A 17,094-nucleotide genomic window follows, 5' to 3' on the forward strand; every position below is an offset into this window, starting at 1 on the left:
ATGGGTCCCCACTATCCTTCCAGTTTTTAATAATGCGTTGGACAGTTCTTAATCCAATTTTAGTGGTTTCTGCAATCTCCTTAGATGTTTTCTCTGCTTGATGCATGCCAATGATTTGACCCTTCTCAAACAGACTAACATCTTTTCCACGACCACGGGATGTGTCTTTCGACATGGTTGTTTAAGCAATGAGAGGCAACTCATTGCACCAGTTGGGGATAAATAACTTGTTGCCAGCTGAAAGATAATCGCCCATGCAGTAATTATCCAATAGGAGGCTCGTACCTATTTGCTTAGTTAAATCCAGGTGGCGACTTTTTTTTTGGCCAGGCAGTGTATATATATATATATTTGTAAATATAAATATGTATATACATACATATTGTATGATCAATTGCCCAATAGCTTAGAACCTGAAGACTGGGTGCAAGCAGGCAGTAAATCACCAGTATAGAAAATGCAGGGAATCTGTTTGACTTTCTTTTCATGGAAGGAAAGTGCAACAGCCTCAGCAGAATGACTGTGGTTGTTCCAACTGTAATTACATGTGGTTTTCTATATTCTAAATATAAACTTGCATACAGCATTTGCAACCATTGCCCTACGTTTCTTACATGATTAAACCTGAAACATTCCAGCATCAGTTTTCGGGACAGCTCAGCAGGTGAGCAGACTTTGTGCTCTGCTGTATAAAGTTATGAAATACGAATATCCGTCTCTTTTCTCATCAACATTTAAGGTTTGCAAGGTTGAGTTTGTCGAGTGTAAAAGACATGAGGACAAAATGTCTTTGAATGATTTTAATATGATCTTCATGTATCAGTGATTTTGCTAAAGAATCAGTCTTTATCTGCACATCTGGCCCAGTCTGCCATACTGTCTGTAGCCGAGACCTGGCCTGCTATCACCCTGAAATGTGCACCCATCTGATGTGAGTTGAAAAACATTATGATAGATGCGATCCTATATTGGGTGGCGGATGAGGCAACACCTCAGGGACAACAGAGAGATGGAATGCAAGGCGTATACTGGAATGAGACTTTGAATTAACTGTGTGGAAAGCTCCTGAGGGACTGAAGCAGGACTCAAGTCTGGCTTGCAATCAGAGCCTTAGCATGCCAAGAGACACACAAGTGTTCCTCTGTGTAGGTTTAAACACCATGCTATGATGTAGTCATGCAACATTTCCCTATAATGTGAATACATTATACTAGTCTGACTTCTACTGGACAATACTTGCCATTACAAGAATACATTAAGTTTGTCACACATACATTTCCATAAATAATCTAGAGCAAACACTTCCCTCTCTTGCTAATTGGTAAAATAATTTAGAAAAATGTGTTTATAATGAGTGAAAAAAAGTGCCTGTATTTACAAGAATCTACTGTTTAATAAGTTTTAATTTTACATAATTTTGTCTCAGCAGTGTAATAAACAGTGCACAGTGTAATAAAAACAAAATACCAAGCCAGTTAGCAAGGGTGCTGTGATAGCCTTTATTTAATATATTTACAGAAGAATACAAAACTCTTTTCCTTGAACTCAGATGAACACTCTGTTCACAGCATGTACACTTAATTCACAATTAATTTCCTTCTCAATCAAGGATGAAATCTTGAGTTGATCATTTCATTTGTGATGCAGTTTTGTCCAGTTGGCAGCTTCTTTGCGACCTTGTTTTAAACCCTGTAAAAAAAAAGTATAAAACGGGGAATCTGATGTTAATAGAGCTCCCCCTTTTAAAAATCAAGGACTCCTACCTATTATGAACCTGGATACATTTGTTAAAAAGGCTTTTCTAGCTAAGAAGCAAAACAAAATGGAGCAACTTCACCAAAAAGGCAAAAAAGTGTCCAAATTACCACATACGCCTACTTCTCTTCACTACATAATGCAAGAGACTGAGCCTGTAAGTAAAAGCTGTAAATCCCTTTTATAGCCCATAATAAGCCAATTAGCCAGCATGCACATACCAGGTAGTATCCTGTGTGATATCCACTCATGTACCAGGAGATGAGCACGCTGCCCAAGGCCTCGTCATCCACCATGTCAGGGCTCATCGGTGGAGGTGGAGGGATCATCTGAGGTAGAGAAATCAACAGCAGAGGGAGTGTGATCAGACTGCAGATGCTGGAGTCTGATGATATTTGTTGTCGATCACTAATGTGTTATATGGACAGCTTGTTTATCAATTTACTAGCTGGATGGGCAAATGCCTCCTTTTTACACATAGACTGCAGATCCCAGTGCTCGGATAAATCAGCATCTGATGTGGCTTTTGCGTTTGTAATTAGTGTACAAGACACATTTCCAACTCACCGGAGGACCAAAAGGCATCATGGGAGGCCAGGAAGGAGGTACAGGCCCATGACCACCAGATCGCCTGCTTCCACCCTGCTAGAGGACACAAAAGAAAAAAAAAAAAAAAGGGTTGAAAACAAGTACTGTGATCTCAGTATTACAAGATCATTTTACACTGAAAGGAGGTTAATAGCTTAAACAACCTCTATTTAAAATAAGTTCAGTCTCAACAAAAGTTGCACCTGTGATAAATGCCAAATCTGAGAGGTTGTTTATATTCCATTTAATTGTTTACATTTCATTTTACCATTACTTTAACTGCAGCAAAAAGCCAACCTTCTCAAAGAATTTAAAGGAGTTGGATTAAAGTCAACATTTTAATGTCAAGCAATTAATGTATGAAAACAGTCTATCAGCAGTTAATTCTATTCACTGAATAATAAAAGAAAAAAAAAGGTAAAAACACTTTCTTCTTACCTGTCTGAAAGCATGCATGGGAGGTGGGCCTGGAGGAAACCCAGGGAAACCAGGAGCCCACATAGGAGGTGGGTCTTTGTGGGCCTTAGACTTTTGGCCTTTACTGTGTGGCTGTTGTTTGTGTTGGTTTGGTGTGGTTGACCTGTCACTCTCTTCTGTCGACGATTCCACCTCATTTACCTTAGTAGCAGAGACAAACTGCTTTAACCTTTATTTGTCATTTTTCTTTTCATACCTTGGCAGATATCTTCTGATATACATATTAACTTTATTTTGGAAGCGGGCGGGGGGGCTGAGGGGTGGTACAGGCAAAGAAGAAATGAATATTAACTTGTCAATAGCTTCATTAATTCACAATCTGTATAAGAAGCAAGTGCTATACTAATTACAACTTAATCCTCAGATTGACTGTGAGATAGAAATTATTTTGTTTTGTTCATTACATTCCAGGAGTTCTTATTTGATGAAGATCAAGCACGGTAAATCTCTCTTTGCCTCAAGTTACCTCATCTGTCAATAACTTCCTACTTTTATTTGCAGCAGCCAAATGAAAATAGACAATGTTTTTTTTTTTTTTTTTTTTTTCTCCAAGGACAGTATCATAGGTAACTTGCCTTCTGACATACTGTTAATTTTGTTAATTTCTCATATTTGCAGCGGGAAAGGCTTAACCTTGTGTGAACTGCATCAGGGAATGAGTGGAGGGTAAAATGAGTGATCTCTCTACAAATGAAGGTGCATGTGTGAAAGGAGTTTATCAATTTTGAAAATGTAAAATGTTGAGTCTGAACAGAAGGCCTTTTCCTTTGATTCTGACAAAGTGACAGCAAAACCTGACTTTTACAATAAGAAATTTCATTTATGCTATCAGATTTTGTTGTTTGGACCTGACATCATATCTTCTACATTTGGTATGTGGGAATAATACAAAAAACACAGCCAAAGAAAATGGACTGACTGATGCATTATACATCACCATTAACCGGTGAAATAAACAGGTAAGAGTGTAAAAATATAATAAAAAACACTGAGTATACTGTGTTTTATTTGCTTTGCTTTACCTTTATATTTGTTTCCTCATCACCCTCAGAAAACTCTGAAAGCAGGTCTTCAAGGTTCTGCTCCTCCTCGTTGCCATAGTCTGTATAAACAACTGTACAAGTGCCCCTCTCCTGATCTATGGAGGAGATGGTGGCTGCATAAAGCTGGCCATCCTCTGACCAGTAAGCACAGCATGAGTCCCCAACCTGCCACTGTGACACACATAAATTAGTACATAAATAAGCTTTCTTTATTATTTATTTATTTTTCTATTTTCACATTTTTTTAATTAACTTAATTATTAATTATCCATTGTTAATGTCTTATTCTTTTATATGGCAGTCCTATGACTCCATACTTGTATATTTATCAGTATTTTAGTGCCAGTTACAAACCGTTTTATCTGGTGGTGCATTGGTTCTTTTCCTGCTCTGGTTCTTTTTGTTGTTTTTGCGCTTTTTTCCTGGTTGGTTTTTCTTGGAGGCTTGTGGCTCATCTTCACCTTTAAGGGCGGTCTGTCAAAGAAAGCAACAGCAGAGACTCACCATGAGTGGAAAACACAAATATAAGGATTTTACACCCACATACAGCGCAAAGCACCGATTTTACCTTGAATGATGCAACTGCCTTGTCATAAGCCTTTATCAGCGCTGTGTCATCCCATATATCCGAATCATCACTCTGGAAAAGAGAACAGCAGATATGGAGCCTCTACAGACGAAAAACTATTTTAAACAAATATGTCCTATTTAATGGAAAATAAGACAGATGAGATGTTAAAAGGTTGTGGAAAAATTGTATAGTTTATTAAATTTACTTGATCCTCTAGTGCACAGTTTCTAAGTGCACTCAGTGTTCTGACCTGACATGTTTACCTTTGCATATTCTACACAGTAGGAAGGATGCTACAGCAGTCAAAGTGCGACATCTTTGTGCAGCTAAACCTAATTCATGTGGTTTTTCCAAGACATTGTATTTAAACAAGGCGTTATCTCGACTAATGAAATCAGGGACCACGAGGATCTCTAATTTCACCCCTTTTTCTGTTCCTTTCCTCTTTGTTACCCAACTTAGCCCAACTCAGCGTTGGCTTGTAGCTTAGCATCCTAGCTCTCCATCTCCACCAAACCTACAACGGCCTGGAAAACTGCACAAGTGCTGTCATCTGAAGTTCAGTGATGCAACGTGACTAACCTGACCAGTTCCGCGAGTAAACAACACCTCTTTGCATCCATTCGCCATGTGAAGGTGTGCAGATTTCACTGCTAAGTGGTAATTGCTAAACAAGTAACGACCAACGTGCGTCGGAAATGGTGACGTACTACAATAATGTTGACGTATATATCTTGCGACGCTGTGGTTGACTAGGCAACGGCAGTAGCTAGTTGTCCACTTCCCCAAGACCCGTAAACTAAAACAACAGGTTGTTGTGCATTACTGTCGAAACTCTTGTTATCTTCCTCAACCAGGTGGCACCGAAGATCATAGTCTCTCTTGTGACCCACTGAAGATGATCGATTCCTCTCTGAGTTCTTTGGGAGCAAAAGTTGTCGTCGCTGCATCCAGCGATGAAAATCACCCACCAGAAAACATCATTGACGGGTGAGTGTAGCTTGTTCTGCTCATACCTGAGTCGCTACAGTGAAAGTTAAAGTCAGGTGTTCGCTTCGTTCAATGCTCCCTAACCCGTTGGTTCAATGTTTTAACATTTAACATTTAATGCTTGTTTGTCCCTTTCACCCAGAAACACTAAAACCTTTTGGATGTCGACCGGGATGTTTCCTCAGGAGTTCATCATCCGCTTTGCTGAACCCAAGAAGATCTCTGCTGTGACTGTGGACAGCTACAATGGTATGGAGGCTGTGATACTATCATACACACTGCTGCAGTCGAATACATTGAGAAATCAAGCAAAGAATTGCTGTTTTGTGTCTTGAAGTCCCCCATGACAAATTGCAAACACAAGCTGTGTCATTATCTTAAAAAATGAATTAATAAAAGCTATTAAACTAGTCATTTTGATCAAATTCAAACTGTAAGTCTCTTCTTGTTAACATAGTCAATATAAAATGTTACTCTTTTTTTTTTCATTGATTTTTAAACTACAACACATACACACCCTTCAACATAGACAACAATAGCGAAGAGTAAACAAATAAATAAACAGAAAAGTCCAAACCAACAACGGATGCTCTAGTATATAAAAGTTAAATAGAGAGAGAGAGAGAGAGAGAGAGAGAGAGAGAGAGTAAAGGAAAAACCACAAAAAGCTGTGTCAGTCAAAAGTTTGGACACACTTTGGGAAAATGTATCAAAACTTTTAAATAAACAGCACATCCAGATGAAGCAATCAGCCATTGCCTTCTGAGGGCAAAGGAATCAGAGTCACTAAAGAATGTAAAGGGCCCCTGGAATTTGTTCAATTTATGATTGACATCAGGAAGTAGTTTGTCCAGCAGGAGATCCACATGGCTAACCAGAAATAAAATAATTATTAACACAGATTTGATGTCTGTATCAAAAAGATTTTCAGGTGTATGGTTTAACAGATAAAATGAAGAAGACAGTTGAAACCGTTGATTAGTAACCTTCTGAATCACAGAATGAGCCTTTTTCCAGAACACATGAATGTGATCAAATGACCAAAAAAGTGTATAAACATACCTTTGTGTATTTTACATTCATAACAGAGCTTTGAGCCGATGGGAAACGATTTCTGGAGGTGAATAGCTGTGAAATAAGTCTTCTAGAAAATTTTGAAAAATTTAGAAAGTTTTGTTCATGTATGGACATTGAAGTAGATTTTGGAAAGGTGCCATTGCAAATCTTTCCAATCTGCAGAACCAAATGTCACCTCCAGATCACACTCCCACAACGGCTTCAGGGAATCATAAGATGAGAAATCAGAGTACAGCAGTGGAGCATAAATGTCTGAAATTATTCCTATTAGAGATTTGGCCAAGACTATGGCATTTTCCAATTCCTACAGTCTCACGCGGATCCCATGCCTCCTTAAAAGAGACTCTATAAAGTGAGATATTTGAAAAAAATCTTTAAGAGGAATATTAAAATCAGTTCTAATTTGATCCAAGACTTATAAGAGTTAGAGATCAGCTGGCCTGTAAAATCTGATAGGTCCTTGAAAACCCATTCCATCAGACCAGTACTCCTAATCTGTGCCAGAAAATCAGGATTCAAATAACAGAGGGAATATTTAAACATTTCCTCTCATCCCTCCAAACCAGTAGTGTTATGAATAATAATATTATTGTTAAGAGAATTTATCTGGTCTATATTGTTGATAAAGGTGGAGGGATTTAAACCTTCTAGGATATGGTTGAAGACCAATACATAAAGAATCCTGCCTATCCATAAACCAATTTTTCATTATTTTATGTTGAGCTGACCAATAGAGTTATAGATTGGGCAGGGATAAACGTCTCAGTTCATTCGGCTTAGTAAATTTAACAAACCTCACTCTCTGATGTTATTGATGTTATTCCAATAACAAGAGTTAGAAGACTTTTAAAAAATGCTGGGGTCAAATAGCATTGGAGATTTTGAAATAGATAATTTAATTAGGGAAGGATATTCATTTTTATTACACTGACTCTCCCAAAGAAGGGAGTTGGCATGAGGGTCCACTTCTTCAAGTTGCTTTTAAGTTTTTTAATTAGAGGGGAATAATTAGTCTCAAAAGTTTTGTTTGTGTACAGAAATTGTACAGAAAAAATGTGGTTTAAATCAGCAGTGACGAAAACACCCAAGTATCTGAGACCCCTCTCTTACACCTGAGAGGGAGATTGTATGGGCATACTCTGGGGGATATTGAAGTGCATAGCAACAGATTTTCCTGGATTAACTTTATAACCTGACAGAGCACCAAATGAGGCTATAGAGTTCAGAGCTGTCAAAATGAATTTTTCAGGATTCCTACTGAAGAACATCATCCACAAATAGGGAGATAACATGGTTTTCTTAACGAACTGTAATCCCATTTATGTTGGGATTAGTCCTGATGACCTCGGCCAAGGGCTCAATCAATAATGTTAACAATAAAGGCGACAGGGCACCCTTGCCTGCAGCGTCTGCACACTAGAAAATCTTAGACACCAGACTGTTTGTCAAATCTTTTGTTGAGATGAAGTCAAGACTAATTATCCTTAGACTTATTAGAGTTTCTTCAGCTCAGTAGTGTTTGTAATCAGAATTACAGAGTTCTACGTTGACTACATTAGTCCTCAAAGTCTTAAATTATACATGTCAGTATTTACATGGTCAAAATGACTGATTTGGAAGGTTTTAGACAAGAACTGACTGTATGGTCATCTGAAGGAAGAAAAACATGACTGGACAAAACTACAGCCATGCAACTGGTACTGTGACGTGTGTCCACTCTAACCCGTTAACATGGGTACCAAAATGAAAAGCAAGATGTTCAGTGTGTTAATGGTCTAAGGCTTTGCCATGAGCTAAATGCTGAAACCAGCATGATCACAATGACAATGCTAACACGCTGATGTGAAGCAGGTATAATGCTTACATAATGTTCACCATCTTAGTTTAGTATGTTGGCATGCTAACATTTGCTAATTTGCAATAAACATGAAGGACAGCTGAGGGTGTTGGGAGTGTCATTAATTTTGCTGGTAGTTGGTCATAAACCCAAAGTATTGGGCAAATTGGAATTTTGACCTAATCAAGGCGCTAGATGAAAAATCAAGGGTGCACCAAAGTGATCACAGATCTGGAAGCTGGCTTGAATGCACATCGCAAATTTCCTGACGATCCATACAAAAGTTGTCGACCAAAGTGGTGAACCAACACAATTTACCACATTTAACTACATTTCACAAAATCTAAGATTAAATGTTTTACTGAAAAGAAAAATATGCCTAATTTGTGTTGTTTCAGTGTTTGATTCCATTCATGGATATCTTTATAGCCATGTTTTTTTCTTTTGCAGTTAAGCATCTAAAGATAGAAAAGAATACCTCACAAAATGCTTCTCAATTTGAGTCAGTCACAGAGAAAGGTAAGGGGGCCATCCATCTCTTTGCACATTTGGTTTAAATGGCATAGAATTGGATTTGGGATTAACAACCTGAATGTATATACATTTATAGAATTTGAACATACAGAAGGACATCTTCAATCAAACGCTATATCGGTAAGTCACAATGAAAATATGTCAAACATGAATCCATAGAATCAACAGGTAAAACAACTGATTGTTTTTATTTTCTCTTTCAGCTAAATGGAAGCAGTGCAACCCACCTTCGGTTTATCATCACCACAGGTTATGATCACTTTGTTTCAGTGCACAGAGTCAATGTACAAAACTGACACACTTGATTATTGTGAATTAATACCTGACATTTTTTGTATATACTGTGTATGGCTTTTTGTCAGTATTTGTAAATATGAGTAGATCTCATTAGATGCTCAGTCTGTTTTCATAAGGGACACGCAAACTGACCCACACATCTTCTCCCTCATGGTAGACAGTGGTAGTAGTTACTGTGACTCTGATAAGAATATTCCATGAATATGTGAGATACATTGATTTGGAAACATCAATAAATGTATGTCCAAACAAAATTAATTTGATTGCATTATTCTTATCAGTGAAGTTGGAATTGCAGATAAAGCAAGAATCTGGCATCTAATTTTGAAATTTGTTTCAACCCATTTTCTGTGTTTGTGCTTATTTAATATTATGGATTCACTTATGGGGCTTTTTTTATTCACATTCAACTGTTCCTGCTAATTTCACAAGCTTATAGTTGGCAAAGCTTCACAATGGAAGAGTTGGATTGTGATGAATGGCAGAATTACTTACAAAGGAAGTTTCTCTCTGCATGTGTGAGAGATAGAGTTAATTAACTAATTTTGAACAATGGGGGCTTAAATTGGCATCCTTGCTGCTTCCCTCCCAACTCCACCCCCATGAGCAGAAATTGACATCCCCATAGAAATGGGGAACCATGGGCAAAGCAGCTGGGGGTTTGGGGAACCAGATGGTTTCCAAGCCAACCACTGAGTCTATAAAGACTGCGGGCCTATTTACACGAAGTACTCAAGCCACCTCCTGTACTTATATCCTCCACGCACACTCAACACACAAGCACCGACTCCTATCTACCTTCAGTGCCATTTCAACTTGTCGGTAGCAAAGGGTTCAGCACTGTGCGAGGACCCTTTGGGACTCCCTCCCCAATTACTTTGCTGACTGTGGAGGAGCTTAGGGATTTGCTGAGGCTGTGTTTGCTGTAGCTTGGTCTGCATGCAAGGTTCTGAATAAACCAATAAAAATATGAAGTACATGCCTGAATAACTAGTCCCCTGATATTTTAGAACAACTAATTGCTTAGGGGTATGGCTGGGATATAGCACATTTGAGTATGTGAGTGTGTAATGAGGAATGAGGGCAAGGTAGAAACTGATAGGCTGTTATTGACTCATTTATTATTTACCAGTATGGAATATTTATTATAATGTTGGAGGTGAGGGTCGAGGCATGCAATGAGGCGCAAACTCCCATTTCACAGGAGAACAATAATTTATTGCTATCATAGAACAACTTTTGAAATAATTACATTTGTATGCTATTAATATGTAACCAGGGATCCCTTTGGTATGGTGAAAACACGGTTTGCAAATGTGCCTCCCCGTTGCTAATGAATTCAAGCCCTTTTGTGCTTGACTGTCAGCCGATCAGGAGAATCACAGCAGGATATGAGTGCATTATTATCATGTCACTGCAGGGCAAGGCTAAATTATCACCAAGTGTCTTCTTATGGCTGCCTCACTGCTGTCCAATCACACTGAGACATCTGCTGGACTACAACTCTTTATGTTCAGCTGAGTCCATAAAAAGAAATAGTATATCATAACTTGCCCAAAAACCCTCGCTACTACATGCCTTAATTGACAATGGTAGATTTTATGAAAAAGATAAATGGAAGTTGGAAGTTAAAGTTTAATACATTTTTTCAACTATTCTGCTGTTAAAGCACATCAGAAAATGGCTGCATACTTATTGTTTAAAGCACAGGAAAACATAGCAGCAGGGATTCATGTTTATTATATACAGTTGTATAAGTGAAGATGATGTCTGCTATATGGTTATTCTGAGGAAGAAATCCCCCCACCCACCCAGTTCTGTTATTTTCTTTCATGTCAAACCAGCAGCTTTGAATTTCTTGTTATCTCTTCTGTGTGGTCCTCCTTTCATGTCAGTAACGGAGCCACACACACTGACAACGGGCCATAATTTGATTTCAGTTTTGATTTCGTCCAATCAGCTTAGTTATGACAGAAGCTAAGCTGGAAGGAGCTGCTGTGTGAGGAAGGAAACACTATCAATGGGCTGAAATTAGATGATTAGACGGGAGAAGAAAACAATCTTCTCATTATTATTTAAGTCCAAGAGGAATTGAGAATGATAATGAGGAACTGACAAAGAGTGCAGTTGAAGACAGCTTTGAATATATAACAACATTCATATTTATTTCTGAGTCCAAAATCCAGCAATTGCATGTGAAGTGTAATAAATAGTAACAAGATTTTGACAAATCTTTTTTTTTTTGTAAATCTAATACCTCTATAGATTTATAGCTACAGTGTTTTGTCTATTGTGGTGTTGTTTACGTAATGAAGGAAGTCAAGTATTCACCCATATATGCCTTTCAACGTGAAGTGCATTAAAGGATCAATTTAGTAATGAAAAGAAGCAAAGTCCAATAATATATTTGGTGATATTTAAACATATACACCTGCTCACTTCTTTGTGCTCTTTTGGCTAAAAGAATCCCCATGAATAAGTGTGTCTACTGAGATAGATGTAATATTCACTTTTTTCAGAATACAGCAAAAGTGTTACAGGGAGCAGTGATACACAAATGACAAATATTTTCTGCTTTTCAAATCACCTACGTGTTTGCACCCTTGCTTGTTTTTTGGTACTTATTTCCAGTTCTATCTCAGAACAAAGACCAATTCACTTAGGGTTTTTTTGCCCAAGGTGTACAAGTTGCTTTAAGTTTAATTTTGTGTGTTGGATTCCAAGAATTATTTTTGTCCAGTACCAAAGCTGCATTATCAAACGTAATTTTGCTTCTTCCCTATTTGATCACTTTTCTGTGCTAAGGCCCAGAATAAAGGCTGTAAAACACTTATCAGACACTCGAGTTTGAGTGTCACTAGTTACAGCACCTCACCTTAGATTTCCACTTAGTCTGTCTGCCTCCAAATCTCTGCTGAACTGCCATGGTAATGTAATGTAAGAGCAGGTAGCTGAGCATTCTCAAGCAGCCTCATTACAGAGATTGACACACATTTTTGACCAGAGCAGTGTGTGTATATACTTCTGCCTGATAGTCTGTGCAAGCCCCTGAGTATTGAGTGGGTGTAGTAGTTAAACTTCTGCTTCACAAACTACTTTGCCCTTGTGGGAAGTGGAATAGCTCCAGAATAGTAGAGCCAAATGGCCAGGGCTGATACTCGGAACGATTGTTTGTCTCCAAGTGGAACAGTGCCAGCTAACTCTCATGAAGCGTACTACCAAGAGATCACCTTTTTGCCTTTTGTTTCTCTCTTAAATATTTGATTTTATTTTACTCTATCCAGCCCCCTTCAACCTCTGTCCCTCTAAACACACACACCACAGGGTGAATGCCAACATTTGCATTTGTCTTTGGTATCTGTCAGAGGTGGTCTCTAGTATATACCATTCTATATTATGTGCATTAACAAGACATATTGATAGTATAATAAATGTTCCGTTCTCTGCATAGTTCAGACCTAGAGCCTACAGTTTACTTAACAAAGAACTCACTGTCCTCTGAGCCAAAGTTTTAATCCTTGCTTATGGTTGTAAAAGGAGCCTTAGTAAATTAATTAGGACAGTTAGATTACATCTAACTGCCTGAACCCATTTCAGACAATAGTGTTCATGAAAAAAGAAATATTTCATATATTAAATATAAGATCAGTGGAGAGATGGTAATTGTATATTAGGACATAATATGACACCTGAATAGACACTTGTGTGTCTTAATGAAGTTGAATTCACTGATCACTGAAATGTTCTCAGTAACAGAAGGCTTTAAAGTGTTTACAAGATTCAGAGAATGACAAAAACATGCAGATAATCTAATAAAAAAAATATATTAATTGCACTAATATCTCTTTGAATGTAAGGGTGAAAATACATGACAGCTGAAAGTGATTCTAACATGTATTTGTGGTGGAAAACATATTTTTTACAATGGTGTAGACATGTCACAACATAAGACACATGCATTGTTTTTGAAATAGTTTACAACTGTTTTGGGAGAATACAGTAAAATGGATACACAAGGCCAAGTAAATGAAGCCTTAGGAACCCAGACACAATGGATGATATATCACTGTCATTTTCTGAAGGGACTGAAGGGACAGATGTTCAACCACAATCATGCTTATCATGTGTTACCGTCAGGCATTAATCATGAAACAGATGAGTCAGATATTGTCTGGCCTGTATCAATTAAAAATTAATAAGTGACAAAGTTGTGCATTATTTGAATGATGAGTGATCCTTAGATAACGTGGTAAAAAAATAAAACATATTCTCATTTGAACATTAAATAACTTAGTTTTTTTTTTTTTAACTTTTAAACAAGTAGTAACAGTGTCATCACAAAAAGCTAAGTATAATTTTACTGTTTTTTATGCCCTTGACTCAAAACACCACCAGATGCATGTTCTATTAAATAAACCTCGTAAAACACTACAGTGAATGAGCTCCAGTTGTTGTGATGTTGCATGTGGCATTAAGTCACATAAATATCCGTGGTCAAAAAACAGTCCAGTGACAGTATCAGTTTTAGCACGTGAGTGCTCCCATCAAATCTCTGTGGCAATAACGTCGTCATATGTTTGTAACCCTGAGCTGTAGGTAAGGTCCATGCCTAGCTCTGTCCGGTTCTCCAGTTCAGTGGTCAGCTCCTTCAAGATCCTCTCCAGGTCCTGGTTCTTCTTGTGCATCTGCAGGTAGTTGATCTGGAGTTGCTTCTGGTACTTGATGACCCTGTCTTTCTCCTTGTTCCACGTCTGCCTCTCCTGCTCAAAGCTGTTGGCCAGCTTCTCTTGAGCATCCTTCTCCTGCGTGAGCTGCCGCTTCAGTCTCTCAACTTCTCTCCGGAGTTGATCTGTGGAGATGTTTTCCCTGTTCTCCTCCCCCTGGCCCTGAGCAGGGGAGCCTGAGCCTTGGATTAGTTTCTCTGAGGCCTGAGTCTGGGCATTGCCCTCAAGTTGCAAACTATGTTGCAGCCTCTGCTCTTTGGCCGTGGCCAGATCCTGTTTCATTCCCTGAATGTCTTTCTCCAGTTTGCTCACTTTTTCTCTCAGCAAATCAGCCTCATTCTTCTTGCGCTGGAGTTCATTTTGGCAAACCTGAATTAAAAATGGAAAATATTCAGACATAGGCAGCAATTAAGATGATTATTCTGACTGATATAACAGGCCTAATCATGTAGAGAGTCAAATAAGCTCTCTCAGTAAAGACTGTGATTATATATGTCTTCTAAAACACAGACATTGAAAGGTCTGAATGTTGCAGTTGAGTGTATCACATAATAGTAACTATAATTCCCCAATAAAAGTGCTTTCATCTTATAAGCACTCTGTGGGCATTATTTAAACATTGTGCAGTGACTTGCCATTGAATCACAGACTCAACAGACTAACCTCAACTTCTATAGTGCGAGAGTGGAGTTTGTCTTCATGGTCTTTATTCTGTTTCTGGAGCATCTCCATCTTTGCTGTGTTCTCCTTCAGTGACACCCTCAGGCTGACTATCTCGTTTAGCTTGTGGCTGACGTCGGCTTGGCTGTCTCTCAGTTGCTGCTTCAACAGTGAGATCTCGCCTGTCTTCTGGCACACCTACATTTGGACAGAGGCAATTATGAAGATAAAACAATGTAATATTGTGGCAAAGAAAGATGTTTTTTTATTAAGGTAAAAGTAAGTCATGCTCTTGGTGTAAAAGGGCAGCATTGTGAACTACTTAGGAAAATGGGGAAGCTGATACCTCTGACTCTTTTTTGATTTCAGTTTCTTATTAAAAATGATGATGAACATTTTGGATTTGCTCCTCTAGTGATGGAAAAACACCATGTTTCCACACCCCAGCAGGAAGGTTGTACCAGATTGTATTGTATGCAGCAAGGTTTCAAATCCAACTGATATCACACGTATGACTCATGACTCACCTCCCATTGAGTTTCCTCGAGTGTCGGAGCCAACTGTGTGCTCTCAGTCTCATAAGACCTCAGTCTGAGTTGGACAAGATCCTTCTCCCGGCTTAACTTTGAGACGTCCTCCTGAAGCCTCTCCTTCTCCGCCTGTACAAGAGTCGATTGTTCATTTCACATGTGCAAAGTGTGGAATTTCTGTGCACCTAATGGTGAAATATTGATCTTATTTGATTTACTGATTAGCTGGAAAGGGTGAAAGGCTTTATGGGATAATGAACCAGCCTTAATGGGGACTGGTAAGAAAAGAGGAGCTGGGCTGACCTGGAGCTGGCTGACCTGCAGCTGGAGTGCTTGATGGGCTTTTGCAGCCATTTGGGACACTTGTCGTAGCTTCATGGAGCATCGCTGCTTCAGCCCTTCCATCTCCTCAGCGCAGTATTTTTGTCTCTCCTCAAACAGCTGACAGGTGTCTGATTCCTTCTCCTCAAAACTCACCTGTTGTAAGGTGAACAAATCTAAATAAAAAAATCTCAAACACTTGTACAGTCCAACTACTAATGAGGGATGCTGATCTTGAACACATGCTTTTTTTTAAATTTTTTTTATTACAGCTTGGTACCTGTAGCTCCTGCAGTTCAGTCTCTCTCTCCAGCAGCCTTTGTTCCAAACGTTCAATCAGTGACTCATCTGTAGTAATAGGGGAGCGAATCCCACCTGCAGTTTCAGAGAGAGGGCTTGGCTCATCTGCAGAAAGTGGGGAGCCAGCATCCCCATTAGCCTTAGAAGCCATCCCACTGCTGTTTAAAACAGCCCTGTAGCTACAGTCAAGGTTAGCGCTATTCCCACTGACCCATGAAGGCAAACTGGGTTGTACTCCCTTGCTGAGGCTGTTTGCGGGAGCTGAGCTGCCGTCGCTGTGACTGACAGGGCCTGTGGAAGCACTTAGGCTGCCGCTGGTGCTGTGGGTGGGGAGGCTAGACATAGAGTTACGTCCGGAGTCTGAGAGAGTCCCTGAAAGGAAAAGGGATGACATTTGGCTTGAGTGTAATTTGTCATTCAACCTGAATAATCTCATTTTAAGATGTTTTACCAATATAGAATAGACAAAGACCTGAGAAAGTGTCTTGCTTGTGTCTAATGTCTGGAGTCCTTGCTTTCACCAGAGGACAGAGGATGTGGTCCAGGCTGCTCTGGCCTGTCTCTGTGGAGGACGTACTCCTGGGAATCACAGGCTTGAAGGCAGTGGAACGGACCAATGACTTCTCAGCAGAGGTCTGGAAGAGTGAAATGACACACAGTCAGGGGTGCCCTCCCCTATTTTTGTTTTCATATTCAGTGGCTTCTCTTAGCTGACAGCACGGCAAAAAGATAGTCCTCTTGTACTGTTACGGAAAGTGCAAAAAGCCGAGGATGAGTCACATTCTGAAACTTGAAAAATCATAATGACTGGCTTTCAGAGAGATAAATATTGTCACGTGGTAGAAGTCTGTACAAATGAAAGGGATAGATGTTTTTTCCAATCATGTCTTTTCATATTAGAAATAGAACCAGTGAAGCGTGCAGAATTGCTTCACTACAAGCTGACGGTATTAAAAGCCACACAACAGTAGTTGCAAGTAAAATTCACTAGACTGTCATAATGGAGAAAACTCATTTCAAAGATGAACTTATACTCCACATGCCCCATCTGTGCTGTCCAAGAACGTCACAAGCAGTACCATACCTCCCCTCCCTTCTGTCCTCTTTTCCTCCCTTCTGCAACCCGCATCTCTCCCCCATGTGCTGTCTGAGGGAAGATGAATAGCCCCTCTCTGTGATATTAATAATATGAGCTACTGCTGAAGTGGAAGAGGTAAAGCTTGTGAGCTCAGCATTCCTTCTCACTGACTTCATGACTGGGATGCCTTGCCTTGTTTTTTTTTTTCCTCTCTCTCTCTCTTTCTATCCCTCAAACTCTCTTTGGCCCTCGATCCTTCTCTCTATTCTCCTTTCTTCTCTGCTCTGTCTCTTTTAAAGCTGCTTCCTACCC

At 39.2% G+C, this 17,094-nt stretch overlaps 3 protein-coding genes across 5 annotated transcripts in view; 1 reads left to right on the forward strand and 2 right to left on the reverse strand.

The window, feature by feature from the left end:
- Positions 1-1,475: 1,475 nt before the first annotated feature.
- Positions 1,476-5,142, reverse strand: smn1 (survival of motor neuron 1, telomeric). 2 transcript variants are annotated; one of them, XM_023418157.2, is made up of 8 exons: positions 5,017-5,142; positions 4,432-4,503; positions 4,218-4,337; positions 3,843-4,034; positions 2,782-2,961; positions 2,323-2,397; positions 1,977-2,084; positions 1,476-1,689 (listed from the first exon to the last, which is right to left on the reverse strand). In XM_023418157.2, exons 1-8 carry the CDS (start codon positions 5,062-5,064, stop codon positions 1,633-1,635), a joined length of 852 nt encoding a protein of 283 aa, XP_023273925.1. In that variant the 5' UTR covers positions 5,065-5,142; the 3' UTR covers positions 1,476-1,632. The 2 variants fall into 2 exon arrangements, with proteins under 2 accessions (XP_023273925.1, XP_023273924.1); XM_023418156.2 differs by having other exon boundaries at positions 2,323-2,400.
- A 29-nt stretch (positions 5,143-5,171) lies between these two features.
- Positions 5,172-9,423, forward strand: hspb11 (heat shock protein, alpha-crystallin-related, b11). The gene is made up of 5 exons (XM_023418158.2): positions 5,172-5,424; positions 5,567-5,673; positions 8,789-8,857; positions 8,949-8,992; positions 9,076-9,423. The coding sequence occupies exons 1-5, from the start codon at positions 5,333-5,335 to the stop codon at positions 9,166-9,168; spliced, it is 405 nt and encodes a 134-aa protein (XP_023273926.1). The 5' UTR covers positions 5,172-5,332; the 3' UTR covers positions 9,169-9,423.
- A 1,363-nt stretch (positions 9,424-10,786) lies between these two features.
- Positions 10,787-17,094, reverse strand: part of lzts1 (leucine zipper, putative tumor suppressor 1) — a 17,482-nt gene continuing 11,174 nt past the window's right edge. For both annotated transcript variants that reach the window (XM_023418152.2, XM_023418153.2), the window contains exons 4-9: positions 16,177-16,339; positions 15,685-16,076; positions 15,387-15,560; positions 15,081-15,212; positions 14,557-14,751; positions 10,787-14,262 (exon numbers count right to left, since the gene is read on the reverse strand). In XM_023418152.2, the coding sequence (XP_023273920.1) occupies positions 13,714-14,262; positions 14,557-14,751; positions 15,081-15,212; positions 15,387-15,560; positions 15,685-16,076; positions 16,177-16,339 (1,605 nt within the window). In that variant the 3' untranslated portion in view covers positions 10,787-13,713. The remainder of the gene's footprint in view (positions 14,263-14,556; positions 14,752-15,080; positions 15,213-15,386; positions 15,561-15,684; positions 16,077-16,176; positions 16,340-17,094) is intronic.

Source organism: Seriola lalandi, unplaced genomic scaffold (genome assembly GCF_002814215.2).
Source record: "Seriola lalandi dorsalis isolate HSWRI2012SDOR001 ecotype SW California unplaced genomic scaffold, Sedor1 jcf7180002054581, whole genome shotgun sequence".
Classification (NCBI taxonomy): Eukaryota; Metazoa; Chordata; class Actinopteri; order Carangiformes; family Carangidae; genus Seriola; species Seriola lalandi.